This window comes from Natator depressus, chromosome 1 (assembly GCF_965152275.1).
Source record: "Natator depressus isolate rNatDep1 chromosome 1, rNatDep2.hap1, whole genome shotgun sequence".
NCBI lineage: Eukaryota > Metazoa > Chordata > Testudines > Cheloniidae > Natator > Natator depressus.
This window is the reverse complement of record NC_134234.1, coordinates 181,370,291-181,388,042: the sequence shown is the minus strand read 5'-3', so window position 1 is coordinate 181,388,042 and position 17,752 is coordinate 181,370,291. Positions and strand designations below refer to the sequence as shown.

Genomic DNA, 17,752 nt, shown 5'->3' with positions numbered 1-17,752 from the left:
CCATGCCCTCTCTCTTGCAACCCCCACATTCCCACCTGCACCCCTTGCACCAAATGGGAGCTGCCCAGGTAAGTACTCCACACCCAAACCTCCTGCCCCAACCCTGAGCCCCCTCCCTCATTCTAGCTCCTGGCCAGACCCTACTCCCCAACCCCCAGCCTGGTCCTTTACCCGTGGCCCTGTGCTCAGTGCACTCCCAACCTCAGCTCAGTGCAGAGAGAGAGGACAAGAATGGGCTAGAACTAGGGAGAATGTAGGTACCCACTCTATGTGGGCAGGGCCAGGATCCCAGACCAGCAGTGGGCTGAGCAGGGCCAGCAGCCGGGACCCTGACTGGCAGGAGCCGGCGGACGGAACCCCAGACCGGCAGCGGGCTGAGCCGCTCAGCCCACTGCCGGTCTGGGGTCCCAGCCGCCGGCTCCTCTCAGCCTGCTGCCGGTCTGGGGTTCTGGCTGCTGGCCCCTTGCCAGCCAGGGTCCCGGCCGCAGACCCCACTCAGCCGGCTACTGGCCTAGGTGAACAGAACCCCAGGCCGGCAACGGGTTGAGCAGGCTGGCGGCGTAAGATCAGCATTTTAATTTAATTTTAAATGAAGCTTCTTAAACATTTTGAAAACCTTGTTTACTTTACCTATGACAACAGTTTAGTTATATAATATATAGACTTATAGAGAGAGACCTTCTAAAAAAACGTTAAAATGTATTACTGGCACGCAAAACCTTAAATTAAAGTGAATAAATGAAGACTCGGCACACCACTTCTGAAAGGTTGCCGACCCCTGGTGTAGATGCTAATGCATTTCACAGGATCTCTGGAGGAAAAAAATCATAGCTTACAGAGTAGTCCATATTCTGGATTAAGGCTGCATATGTTTAGGTCTGTAGGAAAATCCTGTGGTTGGTAAACTGGTGAGAGCTCTTTAAAACTGGGGAAGGGAGAGAGGAAAAGCGTTGTAATTTCCTTATCTGGTTTGAGTGAAAGCAGACACAAATTTGTTTTTAAGTTACAACTACAGTTATAAAGTAGTCTATAAAATAACTAGCTGTTTAAAATGCTGTCAGACAAAACTGCTGTTAAGATTACACACTGATCACTCTATTTATTATTAGTGGTGAATGTGAGTAAACATACAGTAGCTATCTTTGAGATATAACTCTTCCCTTATCTCAGTCACTGTTTAACAGTGCTGGACCCCTTTGTCCCCCGCTTATTCTAGGACTTCTCTGTTGCTTTGTGGTTTATCTCTCTGTCAATATCTCAAAGTACTGAGGTACATTAATAAGATCATGTGGAAGAAAAATGAAGGCACACGCAAAGAACTGGTAATGCTGAATATTCTTTTGATATTAAAGGAGCCGGGGAATGGAAGCACTGCCCAGGTAATTCGTACAGTTTAACTTGCTTTAATAAAACAGATGCTTTAGTCAATTTTTTTATTCCTATACCAACACCAAGATAAAAAGGAAAGGGGAGAGAAAAAATGAGAGTAATCTAACAGTTCAGACTGTTGAAATTCTGTGTGATTAAATAAAAATAGTCACATTTAATTTAAACTAAACCAAAATGATCAAACCCTCAATACCTCTGTTAATTTACTGTAAACCCATTTTTATATTTAGTTCCACAGATGTCATTTATACCTCTTTATGTCAGAGCCTTAATAAAAAAAGAAGTGAAGTGGGCATGGATGCGCAGTGACATTTTTAAAATTTGACTTTTTAAGCATCCTATTATACAAACTCTTGAAGTTCCCAGTGCAGCTGCCTGGAAGCAGCACTGTATCCTGTATTATGTGCAATGACTTTTGGAGATGTTTTGAGGCATTGCTAAATAAAGCTTTGAACATTTTGGCACAATCATTTCACAAGTGAGTCAGTCGAGACAGAATCACCCACATATGAGCAATAGAATTGAATATATTAAATAATGAATTTGTGTTCTTTTGCTATCTGACTGTTCACATATTATTATATTCATACCTGTTTTTTGTTGTTGTTGTTTTGTTTTTAGTTTTGCAGTTTAAGCCACAGTTATCAAGGCTTACAACATCTGTGTCTTTTCTCCTGCTAGTCAGGAAAGGGATTTAACTACAGAAAGAACAGTGTAAGGAAAAAAAAAAAGACTGGTGAAATATGTCTGGGAGGGAGAAGGGGCTTCTATTTTGGAGGGCTGTGAGTGTGGCACAGAGCCAGGTAAGCTAGCTCAGGGGATTCCTCAGCTGTCCACTTAGGGCAAGTTTAAGGTCCCTTTGTGCTGCTCTGGCAGGGCAAAGAGACATAAAACCTGTTAAAAAGGAAGCTCTTCATACACAATGCACTTGTCCTTTCTTCTGTTCTCTAGATTTCTTTCTTCTGCACATTTTGGTCTCATTTTGTTATGCTTTCCTCAATGTGGCAGTTACGGCTTAAGACCTACCAGAAAAAAATTTATAAAGGTGTCCCCTCTTTCCCAGCATCAAAGTGCACTCAGATTTTCCACATTGGAAGTGTAATACACAAGCAAAGGGATGTCACTTAATATTTATGGGATTCAGCATAAGTGCAAACAAAGACAACACCTGGCTCACAAAACTTTAGAATTAACTGTCAGTTTTATTTCATTTGTGGAATAAGTAGAATATATCATAGGCACAGTGAGATATGGAATTACTATAATATAAAATGATATATACTATAATATATAATATAAAATGATTTGATGTTTCAGGCACACTCTTAAGCATATGATCTACATGTCCTATGTTAAAACCATAGGCATAGTTTTACTTCTATATTTGGGGAGACAGCTCCTGTCAGGCCAACTGGCTCACATGGGGGTGGGAGGAAAGGAATTCTGCGCCTGCCCGAGGCTTGCAGTTTGCGGGGGGGGAGGGGGGAGACAATGTCTCCCTGGCCCCTTCAAACTACACCCATGTTATACCTCTTCAAAAGGCATCTCCTAGGAATGATATAACCGAAGGGGTGACATTTTAAAACATCTCCTGAAAGGTATTACTTACTGTAAGTAATAATAAAATTGAGGGATCATACATGCATCTTGAAGCATAAATAGAGTTATAATGTTAGTAAAATATCAGAAATACACCAGACAAAACACAAAGGAGATTGTCTAGCTTTTTAAGACACCATTAGAAACCAATTCAAGCACACTATCTTCCGCCATAAAATTTGGAGCAAACTTCTACTAATTTAGATTAAGGAATGGATGAACAAGTTGAGATAAATAAGAACCAAGAAAACCTTCACCCCACACTCAAAGAGGAGCCAAAACTAACAAAGTTGTAGGTTTGAAACTATTTGAGTAACTTCTCAGTTTTATGAGTCCCTTCACGTCCTAATTCCTACTGGGATAATAAACAGTAACGTCTCAGAAAGGTTTGTTCCTGTGGTATTTTCCTTCATGGCCTGAAACAAGCAATACTGGAAATCACCTTAACAGGATCAGAAAATTTGGATCAGATTCAGTCAAGCATTTGGACTTTTGACTGCTTGTCTGAACTCATCCTAATGGTCATTCCAATGTCAGATTAAACATATTCTAATATACAGGAGGACTGAAGCTTACAAGTGAAACACTTCTTTACCAGCCTCCATTCCATAATTCAGAACATCCAAACGATAAAAATTAGCACTTAAGAAGCCAGGGAGTGAGATCCTATGCAAAGAAGCAACACTGCATGATGCAGAAAGATACAGTTTTGACATCAGCAGTTTAGTGTATCTCAGTTGTTATAGCAACTTACATCAACCAAAAAAAAAAAAAAAGGCTCCAGCCTGAAAAACCTAGAAATGTCTTTCATCCACATCTCGGCCCTCAACAATGTGGAAATTCAGCCATACCCCCCAAATACTTTCCTGTATAAATGCATAGTTGGAATGAAACTCCGCAGGGTAGAATCATCCTTTTATAGGAAACTTCCCCCTTTTCTAATAGCCAGCCTTTTAATTTAAGAAAGACAAGACACTATAGCCCTAAAGTTGCCATTTAGTGCATAGCTGCTCTTTACAACATCTCCATTCCTTCCTTACAGTTGGTAGATATTTCTATAATCTTTTCCCCTTTCTCTTATCATTAAGAAGGTCACACATTTTCACACTGTGGACATTGTATGAGGATTAATAAAATAAAAAACTGTATTTTGAGATTGTAGGTCAGTTTAATTTCATGCAGCGGTCACAGTACTAAAATATTAATGCACTATTAGTGAAACAACTGTGGATATCATTTCCAGGATTGCCTAATCTTTTTACACTAGTTTTAGACATGTTGAGGAAAAACACTACCATTCCAAATAATAATACCATGCTCTTATACAGCGCTTTTTCATCCATAGGTCTCCAGGAGCTTTACAAAGGCAGAGTCATTATCCCCATTTGACAAAAGGGGAAACTGAGGCAAAGGGAGGGGAAAGTGACTTGCCCAAGGTCATCCAGCAGGCCAATGGCAGAGCCAGGAATAAAATCCAGGTCTCCTGAGTCCCAGTCCAGTGCTTCAGCTGCTAGATCATAAACTTAAAACCAGTTTTAATGTGTTTGTCATGAAAATGCTTCTAGAGAGAAAGGTTTTCAGAACATAAGTAGTCCCAGCTTTCCCAAGGGATTTACATCTCATCATAGAAATACATCTTGACAGTATTTAAATGTATTTCTCTCTCTCTTTAATTCTTTGGTGCCTTCAGTATATGATGGAATATCTTCCTCCCACTTTTTACTTCAAGCCTAACTCAGAGGTTACACGACCCCCCCCCTTTTTTTTTTAAGACTACATGAAAACTGCTCCTTAATCAGAGAGTGCAGATATTAGTTTATGAAGCAAGGCACACAATCCTCCAACGCCAAGCACCCTTTGCAACACTCCCAGTATGTGCAGAGCCTGTGAATAAGAGAGTAAGCCTAGGAACTGAATCTAGATTCTGTCCCAAGACAGGGCAGAACACTACCAGAAACACCATCTTAAAATACAGATCTAGAGAAAAGAAAATTCATTTGATATACTGTAGCTCAGGTAAGAAAAGACATTCCTTAAATTAAAAGCTTCTTAAAACTTAAGACTAACAAGTATGAGAAAGAGAGATCTCCATTGTATTACAAGCAGGATTAAGTCTATAGAAATTCCAAATCCAAGATACTTATCTTGTATTCTACATTAGCACCAGAAAGCAAAATAATTAATTACTAGTCATTCATAAAAAATAGTAAGACTATGAATACTACTAATAATAACCCAGTCTAAAAAGTAATGCAAATTTTAAAATATCGTATTTGCATTTTCCATAAGAGATAAATTTGCTAATCTTAAAAAATGAAGTGCAAACGTAAATAAATAATTAAGTGACCCTATAAAAGTTTACACACATTGCTGGAGTGGTAAGAATGTTTTATTAAACCTTTTTAAACCTTCTTAACTATTGTCATGTGGATTTATTACTTTATATAAACACATATGTAGGCAAAATGTTTAAATTCCCTCCTGAGCATTTTCTATCCCCTTTAAAATTCCCTGTAATTTCCTATTTATAATGGGTTTTTCAGGCCATAACAAAGAAGAATACTGTACCTCTGGTGCTGATGGCTGTTGCCGATGTGGCTGTGCTGGTTGTTAAGGCTACAGTGGTTGTGACTGTTGCAGTGGTAAGTGAGGGGATGACAGTGGTGGGAAGCAAAGTGTTGGAAACATCTGGTGAGTGGAAAAAAATATAAAATAAAATCATATCATGCAAACAAAGGAGAAGCATAATAATGGTTCAATTTGTAAATACAAGTATGAAGTAAAATGTATAAATTAAAACATGCTTAACACAGGTTATTACAGGTACAGTAGCGTACCTTGAAATTCTTGACATATCACTCTCTAGTTTTATATTCAAACATCAAGGGAAAAGAATTTAAAACACTGTTAAAACTCAAGTTTCCACAGATCTGGAGAGTGAATATTTAAGTGACAAGAATCCATTTCTTCACTGAGCCATTTTAAAGGTCTCATACGGTAGAAACCAAATATAGATGAAACATGCTGTGTCAGAGTGGGAGATGAATAAAACAACACCATCATGCTAAATAAACAAACACATGTTAACGAGAAATGGCAGTATGTTAAAACACCTACTTTCAGACAGACTCAATGGAAGGAAAAAGGGGAAATTGCTACTAACTATAAAAGCTGCTTTTTTTCGGTTTGCTTGTCTTCTTCCCACAAATTTGTTTAAGACACAGTTGTCTGCTGAGATCCAGAGCAGAGTAAATTTCAAAGTCCTTACCCTTACTCATAGGCAAAATAGTTTTACAGTCATCCTGAACATGGGATACTTAACATATAGCAGTATTTTAATAACTCCTAAGAAATTTCATTTGAAATCCAACATCCAGAAAGATTAATGGTAATTTTATTATTACAGGTGTGTGTAGAAGTGGGAAAAGGTGCAAGTCTTCAACAGTGGCATCCTACAAAATCCTCTCCATCTCTTGGTCATACTCTGAGTTGAGTAAATGCAAATCTGCTAAGCTAAAGGCATTGCTTTTGGTCAGATCATAATCAAAATCCCTTGTAGTAAAAACATGATTAAAATACATAGGAAACAATCACACATACAGAAACTCAATACTTAGACCTGCACTGCCAAGAGCAATAAAGATCAATGTTCCTTTTGCCTAGGAAGAAACTGTAAATAAGAAAAGATGAAAGGAAATAGAGGAAAACACTTTTAAATAAGGAAGATAAAAGCATCTGACACAGATTTCCCAGACCTCAGTTTTAAAAGCAAAGGGCCAGATTCTGAACTCCTTTTGGTGAATACCATTCTTACTCCATACATAGCCCCACTAGCTTCAGTGTGGCTAACTTCAGATGCAAGGTGTTAACCCCATGCCTCAGGGGATCACAATCTGGCCCATAATTTCAGTCTTGCCTTGCTACAGAAAGATGTCATTTACTAAATGTCCGATCATGTATCTCATTGAGCACCATCAGCTCCCAGTGAATTCAGTGGTAGTCAAGGATGCTTAGCACTTCACAGGATTGGGCCCTGAGGGAGACAGTTCAGGAATGGGGTCCTTGAGTTCAGCATTGTCGAATTACTTTCCTTGTCTTTTGATTTCACATTTTTGCATTATTTTCAGGCTGGATGACAGATTATTTTGCCATTTAGAAAGTTTCCCTGTCATTCCCTCAGTTATTTTGCTGTTGATAAATAAAATCATTATTCGTTCTAGACTCTATACCTGCAGAATTTTCCACTTTGGAAAACATCAGATAGCTGCTTGAGATCACTCTTTCACCTTTAGTACGCTGATGTTTACACCTGTTCTTCAGTAGGAAATATTCCCAGGCAAGCAAAATTAAGAAACCAAGCTTTTTAAATAATGACTGTAGACACATTAATCACTAGGACAAACTGTAATATTGCCTGGAGTGCGACTGCCATTATAATTAAATCAAACTGACTTTAAAGAGCATTATAAATTAATTAACATGTTAAAAATGTTACATGCACTGATGTATACAATTATTTCCCATAATGTGAAACTCCTTCTTAGATGGATATCTGATCAAATTTGCACCACACAGAAGGAAAAAAAGGTGTACCTGATATTCAGTGCAAAGCCTGATACATTTTTTTAAAAAGGCAGCTATATATCAGTTTTATACCCAGAACATAGCGAACAAGCGTTACATTTGTTTTAGGTGACTTCCCTAAATGTGCCATTGAACAATTCAAAACTTCCTACTTCTGTCATTTACATTTATGCTTAATAACAACCTTTTTCATTGTTCTGCAGAGTTTGTTGCATACTGACTTGGATGGGTTGCCAGTGGACTTCGGAATCATTTGCTGATTCTTTTTATGGTTTGGAAGTTTTCTTCATAAAGTTTCAGATTTAAAATTACATCCCTCACCTCTTATACCTTTACCGGGTGAGGGAGACTTGTTATTGGGCACTAGCAGAGGATAGTAATATTGGCTGGACAAGAATAATCTTTTCTGATCTCAGAGAAGAATGAAACTAACTAAGCAGGAGTCAGCTTGGTTGGAGAGAAGATCCATCTGCACTCCGAGTTAAGTCTAAGTCTGCTCAGGGTCCTGGAAACATCTCGCTCATACTGGTTCTGTGCAGTTGAGTCACTATTTTAATAACATCACATTTCATTTGGTGCACTCACTCATATTAGTAACTACATACCTATCCTTACAGCAACTACAAACCACACATTTTTGAACTCTATGGACTGCATTTCATCCTTAAATCACACTTTGGCCAACCTAACTGTAGATGTTGGGTGATAGTTTGGCACCTAAGTCACTGAGGTACTCTTGAAAAGTCCCATATTCATGAGATTTAGCCACTTGGGACCATAATTCCCATTGATTTTTTCTGAGATGGAATCACAGATATGTAGGGCTGGAAGTGACCTCAAGAAGTTATCATGTTCAACCTGTGCACTGAGGGAAGACCTAGAGCCGTGAACGGTGTTTTTTCAACCCATTCTTAAAAACCTCCAGGGATGGGGATTCCATACCCTCCCTTGGAAGCCTGTCCCAGAATTTAACTACCCTTATACTTTATAGTAACGTAACCCCCCTCCCCCCCCACTGCAGATTAAGCCCATTACTTATTGTCCTAATCTCGGTGGACATGGAGAACAATTGAACACAGTCCTCTTTATAACAGCCCTTAACATATTTGAAAACTGTTATCAGGTCCCATCTCCCTCAGTCTCCTTTTCTCAAAACTAAACATGCTCAGTTTTTTTAATCTTTCCTCTTAAGTCAGGTAGGCTCCTAAATCATTTTGGTACTTTTGAACAATTTACTGGTCGTCTCCTTGAAAGTGATTTTGCACAACAGCAAGCAAAACATTTCTGATAGCCTTACAAGGAGAAAACCATTTGCAGCACACCCTATGCTTTCATGGTTTGCTGACATGGAGTGAGATATTGGTGATATATAGTGGGCCTTGAAATAGAAGGATGTTTCCTGCAAATCAGCCAGATGGCAACATGCTCTAATATTCAACAAAGTACAGTAGAAGCTGCTGTTTAGGGCACAGAAATCACTATTGGTGTATTTTTAAAGCTGTGTTCTTGTTCAACTGGTGATCCATCAAATTTGTATTAATCTCATGCCTCTAAACACTCAGGACCTTTATGATCAAAACAGCTTGAAGATTTCTGGAACTTTTATATTCAAGTGCCTATGTCCCATTGATATAATCTCATTGCCTCACACATATTAAAAGTATTCATCCTAATCTTCCTTGTAAAGCAGAAAATATTATTCCCATTTTGAAGATGTGGAACTGAGGTAGACAGTAAATGATTTGTCTAGAGTTCTACAAAGTCAGTGGCAAAAATAGGACCCAGTTGAACCCAGAACTTTTAAGACCTAATCAAAAGCATTAGCTACAAGACCATTCCTTCTGCTCTGTACTACTGGACATTAAATATAAACTTCATATAAAAAAATCCAGTAATTGTCTTTGTTCCCAACCCTCTGTTTTCCTCCCCCCACGCACGTTGAAAAATATTCCATCTGTTCATTTGTTGAATTTATGACACATATATTTGGTTCTCTTATATTTGCTTGACTAATGTGGATGGATATAGCCACGTACTGTACTTGTTTTTTCTTTTATAAAAATGAATACATTCAGTTTTAATGGTATCGCAACTTTAACTGCCTTTTTCACAGATACAGTGCAATGAAGGAGAGTAAAAAAACCCCAGCTTTTAATTCAAAAGTGTTGTTTTTCTCCCTACGAGAGGCCTAAAATATGCATAAACCATAAAATGGGGCCATATTCAAGTAAAATGCTGTATTTTTTTCTGAGAATTCTTTTCAGTTCCTAAAAGCTGTTATAGACACTAAATAAATCACTAAAATAAAAATACAGATACCCTAATAAAATATTTTAGTTACAGATATCTAAGAACAGAGGTCTTTAAACTTTACTGAAAAGGCAAGTAATCAAATAAGCTTATTCATAGTCAGCATTAATTTCAACTCTAGCCACTAAGGCAGATGATTATTTGTTGACAGGTAATTAGGTTAATATTAATTGAAACAATGTACTGACCATAATATCTCCTTTATTACCTATCAAGATACTCATGCTACCACTGGAATTCAGCCTATTTAAAGATACCATAGAGCACTGTGAAAATACAATTTTATGGAAAACAAATGTGTTAGGTGTCAGATACTGTGGCTAATTCTAGTTGTGCCCATACTTTATAATGCCTAAAAACAAATATAGTGGGCCAAATTTTAAAGTGAAGGAAACTTCTTTGTATCTCTCTGGTGGCGCAGAGGGCCATAACCTAAGTGCAAATGCTTAGCAGAGAATTCCCCTGTCAGAGGGGAACTCCTTATTGGTGCATTTGTGCCATAACTAGGTGGAGAGAAGGGTGGGGCAGCTGCACTCCATCAAGTCAGTCCTCCATTGTTTTAAAGATTGTCCACTATGATACCAGTCAGCTCTGTGTTTTTGGGGAACCAGGGCGCAGTATCTAGCCTGTTTGACTCATGAAAGATACCCCCCCACACACCAGTCTCTTCCTGAACCAAAACCAATCAGAGAAAAGGCTTGCAGAGAGCAATGATGGGCAGATGGGAGACACACCTAGACTTCTCCTGACAAGGGTGACAAGGTTAAGACATCTCTATTAGCATACAGAATGGAAACAGAGAACCGCACTGAACTCTGGGATCTGAAAAGCAGGGACACACTTCATCATGGGAATCTCTGCTCCAGATGTTAATGAACCTATGCCTGCACACACCCAGCTCAGCAGTTATCAAACCAATTCTAGTAATAAATCCTTGATTGATATCCAAAATACTGAAGCAGCCTAGTTACACTGTGAGCTCCCTGGAAGAAAACACCACCCATAGCCAAGAGTATCAGCTCCTATTGTCAAGCCTAAAGAAAACCCTTGAGTCATCAGTTTACCGATACACAAATCTAGTGTATCTCCGTTGAACCATTGTATTTTCTCTACAAAAACCCCTACCGATGTCCAAGTCAGTGGTCTGATGTTTAGATACAAACTATGAATCAGTTTCACTGGGACTCCATCATCTCCTGAGTGATTGTGCTGAGGGCTCTGCCTGTCTCCTGCTCTCAGGACCCTGAGCTACCACCATCACCTGGGAACCCCGACCAGTTCAACCTTCAGGGAGCGGTGAGATCCTCTTCTTTCTTTCTCTGTTTTCCTTTCTACCTCAGGTATTAACCTTTAATACTGTATGTTATGTTGATTTAGGCTCTCCTTGTGTAGTTATCACTGTTATTCAATAAATAACTTTTATGGTTAAGCTGGTTGCTTCTCTCACTCTCTCTCTTTCTCTGAACTTTACTCTTTTGTGTTTTTAGCTTCCCCCATTTACTCTGCTGCAACTCTTCTTTTACCTAAGCTAACGATCTTTGTAGTGCCCCAAAATACTGTGGGGTTTGCTCATCAAGTGGGTTACTGCCGGTACAATTGTGACGTGAAAGTGGGATAGGGACGTGTTAAACCTGTGGCACATGCGGGGGGGGGGGGGGGGGGCTGAAAGTGCTGCTCAGCCCAGCCTATTGAGACCAGGGGCACATAAGGGTGACAGTTTGAAGGTGCTGCTTAACCCAGCCCATTGAGTACAGGGACATATGAGGGGATCAGCTTGAGAGTGCTGACTGACCCGGCCCACTCAGACTTGCTCTGTTTGTGTGTGTGTGCGCGCGTGTTCATCTAGTTCTAGGGCTGGAAGAACCCAGCCCTGGGGAACCCAGGTCCTGCAGGATAGTTGCATTGGGAGGGGACTTGCAGCAGGGAGAAGTAGAGCTCCGTATGAGAACACAAGTGACACAAGCAGTACATTGATAGAATTACAGAACCCCCCCCCAGAAGAGTAACCCTAATAAATGAGCATACTGCAAAGCAACGGGCACATCTGGTAACAACTAAGGACCCAATACCAGTTGCAGAATGTAGAGATGTGCAGGAGCAGTTCTAAGCACCATCAGGGCTAGCATGGTCTTGAGGATCAAGAAGCCCAAACCAGTTCCCTGATACTCTCCCCTCTTTTCTGCACCAAGTACAGCAGCGCCTCATAAGGCAGAAGTCATTCATCCCTTAAGTTAATGGAGCTATATCAATTTGCATCCACTGAGATCTAACCCTACGCATTCTGCTCTTAAGTGCCCATAAAATAAGAGATGGTGCTGCTGTAAAATAAGTGCAATTTCAAACAACAATGGCTGCAATACCATAAAATATATATAAAAGCTTTTGTTTCAAGCTTGACAAAGGCTGACAGAAAAATTAAAAGACAAAGTGATAATGATAGATGGACCCTATGGTATTCTGGCTGAGAATGAAAGAGACTGTAAGCGTTAACTGAATTGAGTGATGACCTACCTGGAAAACAACCTCACTACTCTGTGCAAAATTTAATCAGAGACTGTAATATGTATTACTGAATTATTTAGCGAGATTTTAAATCCAAAGGGAGCTGTATTTTCTGTGGAGTTCCCAGAAACTGGGACAGAACAAAGAGACTGTGGCTTGAATGTCATGTGATAGCTCCTTAGCTGTGAAACTGAAAGATCATAAAGCTTCGTGGACATGAGATCACTATTTATACTTTTACTAATTGATTCGGATTTATGAAGCTCTGAAATGGCAATTTATGTTTGATTTGGTTTTGTTGTCTTTTTGCTAGCAGAGTGACTGTAGTTTAAAAAAAACACATTTCAATAAACGCATGATGTAGATCTGACTCTTAGTTAAAACAATAAAAGTCAGGTCTAACTTCCGATTAGTTCATAATGCAAGACATACAGCTTGGTTAAAATAACTAGTCAGTTTGGAAGGAGAATAAAGTAGATTCACATAGTTTCATGATTCTAAGAAGTTTAATGCATCTCTAGACAATACTAAAAGTAGGAAGACACTTTAATGGTAAGATGTGGGAGCTCATTAAGGTTTTATTAAACACTGTTTAGTAGGGTGGGAGACAGAAAAAAGTGAAGACATTGAGACACAAGGATCTTGGTTTCTACTGCTTCCTCCTTATAAACTATGCATTAAAAGAATTATATCTCTCTCCCCTCTTGTTAAAAATTTTACAGGTCTTTTTCTAATCTTGAAAGCAGCAGATTTCAGTAACAGATGGAAGATAAAGCAACTCAACATTTAAAAACAAAAAGCCTTGTTTTTTCTCTTGTTTTAGTGAAGCTAAAAGTTGGTATCAACACAGTATATATACACACACAAGGCCCAGATTCTGCCCTCACGTTACATTTATGCAGTTACTACTGAGAGTTGGCACACAACACTGCAGAAGTTGGCTCAGTGAATTTAAATAATAATATTTCCTGTTTACACTTTTATAGCACCCAAAAGCCCCATTCATGATCAGGACCCCATTGTACTAGGTGTTCTACAAACACAATTTCTGTCCAGAAGAGTTTGCAATCTAATCTGAAACAAAAGCAACAAGAGTTTGTAAGCATGACAAACTAAGGAGGGAGGAGTGGGAAAAAATAAGTCCACATGCTTACACAGGTAGCTATTGCACAACTTGGGGATTTTTGATGGTTCCACACCTTTTGACAATTTAAAATTAAAAAAAATAGTCAGCTGACCCTGATTGCCTTACAACTTTGCCATTATTGGCTGGCTGATTTCTTTTAAGCATCCCTGCAGAAGAGGGTATTGTGAAGACTTTACTGGGAGAGGATGTAGTGTCCCTATTGATAAGGTCAGCAGAGGCATGAAGACAGAACTGCACAGAAGTTTGTAGTGGACATGGACAAATGGCATCACTGATGGAGCAAAGGGGCTAGGGAGACAACAGTGAAGACAGCAGACAAGTAGGGTGAGGTAGAATTGTGAAGGACCTAGAAGGGGATGACAAGATTTTTTAAATTAGCTATGGAAAAGGAAGCAAGCCAGGGGAGAGTTTCAATTTTGTCACCCCACCTGCTCAAATTCTTGGAAGAGTTAATAAGGAAGTATGGGCTTGTAGGGAGCCAGGGTAGCTTCCCTCCGAACCAGAGGGTAAAGAGCCACCCTCTCAGCCTAAGTGGGCGGGGCCAGACCAAGCTTCCGCCAATCCCCGGAAGGGGAGGGGTGGGACAGGAAGTACAAAGGGCGGGGCCCTTTGTCCAGTGAAGAGAGCACCAGGGAGGGAGACAGACACAGGCTGCTGGCTGCTCCCTCGCGATCCTGCTGCCAACCCAGGGGAGGCCCTGGGCCAGGAGGAACCTGACCAGGAGCAAGGCCTGTGGCGACCAGGGCTGCCAGCTGCTGAGTACCTGGAGGGGCCCGGCTGTAGCCCGGGCCAGCGTGAGTCCGACACAGAGCGGGAGCTGGAGCGGCCAGCAGCGGAATACCCGGACGAGCTGGAGGGACCGGAGAGGCCCACATGAGAGACCGGGTAGGAAGTAGCCCAGGGGCAGAACTGCACCGTGGGGTGGGTGTGTTTGGTCAGCGGGCGCGGATGGTTCCCTGCTGACCCAGCGGCAGGACCCTCTCCTCCCGCCACTGTGCGGGCCCTGGGCTGGAACGCAGTAGATTTGGGTGGGCCTGCGTTCCCCTACCCCGGCCAACCCGCCTTAGGTAGCAGAACTGTAGGCTGCAGACTCGCGCCGGCACTCCCCCGCTAATTCCCTGACCAATGGATGACCCTCCTCGCCCCATATCTGACGGGGCTGGCCCAGAAGGCTTACCGTGGGCTCCCAGATGATGAGGCCCGCATTTATGCTCGAGTGAAAACAGCTATCTTGGATGCCTTCGACATTACCCCGGAGACTTTTCGGCAACGGTTTCGGGAAAAGGTCTACCCACTGGGCGCCAGACCCCGGGCCGTGGTCCAGGAACTGAAGAACGCAGGTACCCGATGGCTCCAACCCAAGCGTCGAACCGCCGTTGAGGTGACTGAACAGGTCATCCTCGAACAATTCGTGCACATCCTCCCACCCCAGGGGAGGGCTTGGGTGTTGCGGCACTGGCCACAAAGTCTGAGCACGGCCGTTGCGCTTATGGAGGACTTTCTCGAGACAGAGGCCCCGATAGGACCGGCCGCCCGGCCTCCAAACCCTGGACCCAATGCACAGAAACTTGAACGAAGGGGGCCCACCTCCCAAACCAATGCACCCCACCGTACCCGACGACCAGATGGCGGCAGGACCGAGTTTTCCCAACGCCCCGAGTCCACACCACTCTCCGGCCCTGGACGCTTAACCCGACCACCAGGCCCCAGCCAACTCTGCAGCCCCACTGGTGCCCCCACGCGGCCGGCGCGCCCAGAGGTAGGACCTTGTTTCCGATGTGGCGAGTACGGTCATCTACAACAGGGCTGTCCTGCAATGGACTGCAACTTTGGTCTGGTGTGCGCCGGAGAGCGACGGGCCCGTCCGGCCTCCGTGGCCAAACTGACTGCTCCCATGGAAGTTGCCGGGGTCCCCGTGGTGGGTCTAGTTGATTCGGGCTGTGGGCAGACCCTTGTCCACCAGGCGCTCTTCTTGGACACCAAGTGGACCATTGGGGAAGTACGGATTCAGTGCATCCATGGAGACGTAAAATCATACCCCACGGTTCGGGTCCCCATCACGGAGCAACTCAGTTAATGAATGTGGCGGTGGCGTCATCCCTCGCCTATCCAGTGATCCTGGGCCGTGACTGGCCAGACTTCATTGAGGTGCTCCAGTCCCTACCCACCAATGAGGCATTCAAGGGAGTCCCGCCTGAGAAGAAGACAAGACTTTACTCGAGCTCCGACCCTGGATGGCCTGGAAATGGCTGGACCCCCTCCTGACCTGGTGGACTTTAGCCGGGATCAAAGGGAGGACCCTACGCTCCGGTTTGCCTATGAGCAGCTGGCCCGGGGGGATGGTGAGGTCGTGGAGGCGCGGCACACCACCCAATGGCCCAGGTTCGAACTCAACCATGAGCGGCTCTGCCGCCTTGACCGAGACCCCCAGACCCAAGAGGTCCGGACCCAACTCATGGTCCCCCGCATTCATCATCGGGCTGTCCTGAAGCTTGCACATGACATCCTGGCTGCCGGCCATTTAGGGCAGGAAAAAACTGTGGCCAGGGTCCTGGCCAGGTTCTTCTGGCCTGGTGTCCACCGTGAGGTGAAGGATTACTGTGTGTCATGCCCAGACTGCCAACATGCAGCCCCGGCAGAGGTACGGAAGGCCCCGCTGGTCCCTTTACCAGTCGTAGGTGTACCATTTGAGCAGGTAGCAATGGACCTGGTCGGGCCTTTTCCAAAAAGTAAGGCGGGCCATCAATACATCCTCGTCCTGATGGACTACGCCACCTGCTTCCCCGAGGCCGTCCCCTTAAGAAGTATCACCGCCCGCACTATCGCTGCAGAGCTCATGAAGATCTTCGCAAGGGTGGGCCTCCCACGGGAGATACTCACTGATCAAGGGACCAATTTCACATCTAAGCTGTTCCGTCAGATATGTGCCCTATTGGGGATTAAGAAATTGCAGACCTCGGTCTACCATCCCCAGACTGACAGGTTGGTCGAACGGTTTAACCGGACCCTGAAGGGAATGTTGCGGCGTTTCCCCATCCAGGATCTCCGCCAGTGGGACCAGCTGCTCCCTCCTTTACTACTGGCAATTCGAGAAGTCCCCCAGGCATCCACGAAGTTCTCCCCATTTGAGCTCCTCTATGAGCGGCGACCCCGCGGGGTGTTGGACCTCTTGAGGGAGACTTGGGAACACAACCCATCTGCAACACAGGGTCTCTTGCAATACGTCTTACAACTGCAGAGGCGGCTGGCGTGTGCGGGCGAGCTCGCAAGGGAGAACTTTAACACAGCCCAAAGAGCCCAGGAGCAGCACTACAATTGGGGCGCCCAGGCTCGATCATTTGGGCCAGGGGACCGAGTACTCCTCCTGCTCCCCTCGGAGGAATCAAAGCTTTTTGCCCGCTGGCAGGGTCCGTATGAAGTCCTCCGCCAGGTAGGGCCTGTCACCTACGAAATTCGGCAACCTGGTCGCCATAAGGAAAAGCAGAATTATCATGTAAATCTCTTAATACCCTGGCAGGACTGGGAAGGGCTCCTAGTTGCCCCATATCCCCCCGAACCGGACCTGGGGCCCCAACCGCCTGAGGAGTCGGATAATGGTGAGCCCCAGCTAGGAGAGACGCTCACAGTTGAGCAGCAAGAATAGGCCCTCTGCTTAGTAAGGGCATTTACCATGAAACCCGGGCGGACTACGCTCACCTACCATGTGATCCAGATGGAACCCGGGGTGGTGGTCCGAGAGACAACCCGGCCATTGCCTAGGTGAATGCGGGAGGCCTTAGAGGAGGAAGTCCAGGCGATGTTGGATCTGGGTGTTATTGAGCACTCCCAGAGCGAGTGGCGGAGCCCCATCGTCCTCGTACCAAAGCCAGATGGGAGCCGGCGGTTTTGCGTTGACTTCCAGAGGGTAAACGCCATTTCAAAATTTGACGCCTATCCGATGCCCGGCGTCGATGAGCTCCTCGACCGGCTCGGGGAGGCCTGTTATATCACCACTTTAGATCTCACCAAGGGGTATGGCAGATCCCCTTGGATCCCAGGTTCAAGGAGAAGACCGCGTTTGCCACCCCTTCAGGGTTATACCATTTCACCCGGATGCTTTTCGGCCTACATGGGGCCCCGGCAACCTTCCAACTTTTGATGGACTGGGTGTTGCAACCACACACGAAGTACGCTGCGGTCTACCTGGACGATGTGGTCGTCTATGGCAATAACTGGGAGGAG

General features: G+C 43.6%; 1 protein-coding gene across 4 annotated transcripts in view; it reads right to left on the bottom strand.

The window, feature by feature from the left end:
• CADM2 (cell adhesion molecule 2) overlaps positions 1-17,752 on the bottom strand; it is a 1,028,770-nt gene that overhangs the window by 49,455 nt on the left and 961,563 nt on the right. For 3 of the 4 annotated variants that reach the window (XM_074971701.1, XM_074971709.1, XM_074971692.1), the window contains one exon: positions 5,557-5,676. The exons of the other annotated variant lie outside the window; for it this stretch is intronic. In XM_074971701.1, coding sequence (XP_074827802.1) covers positions 5,557-5,676 — 120 coding nt within the window. The remainder of the gene's footprint in view (positions 1-5,556; positions 5,677-17,752) is intronic. 4 annotated transcript variants of the gene reach the window in all.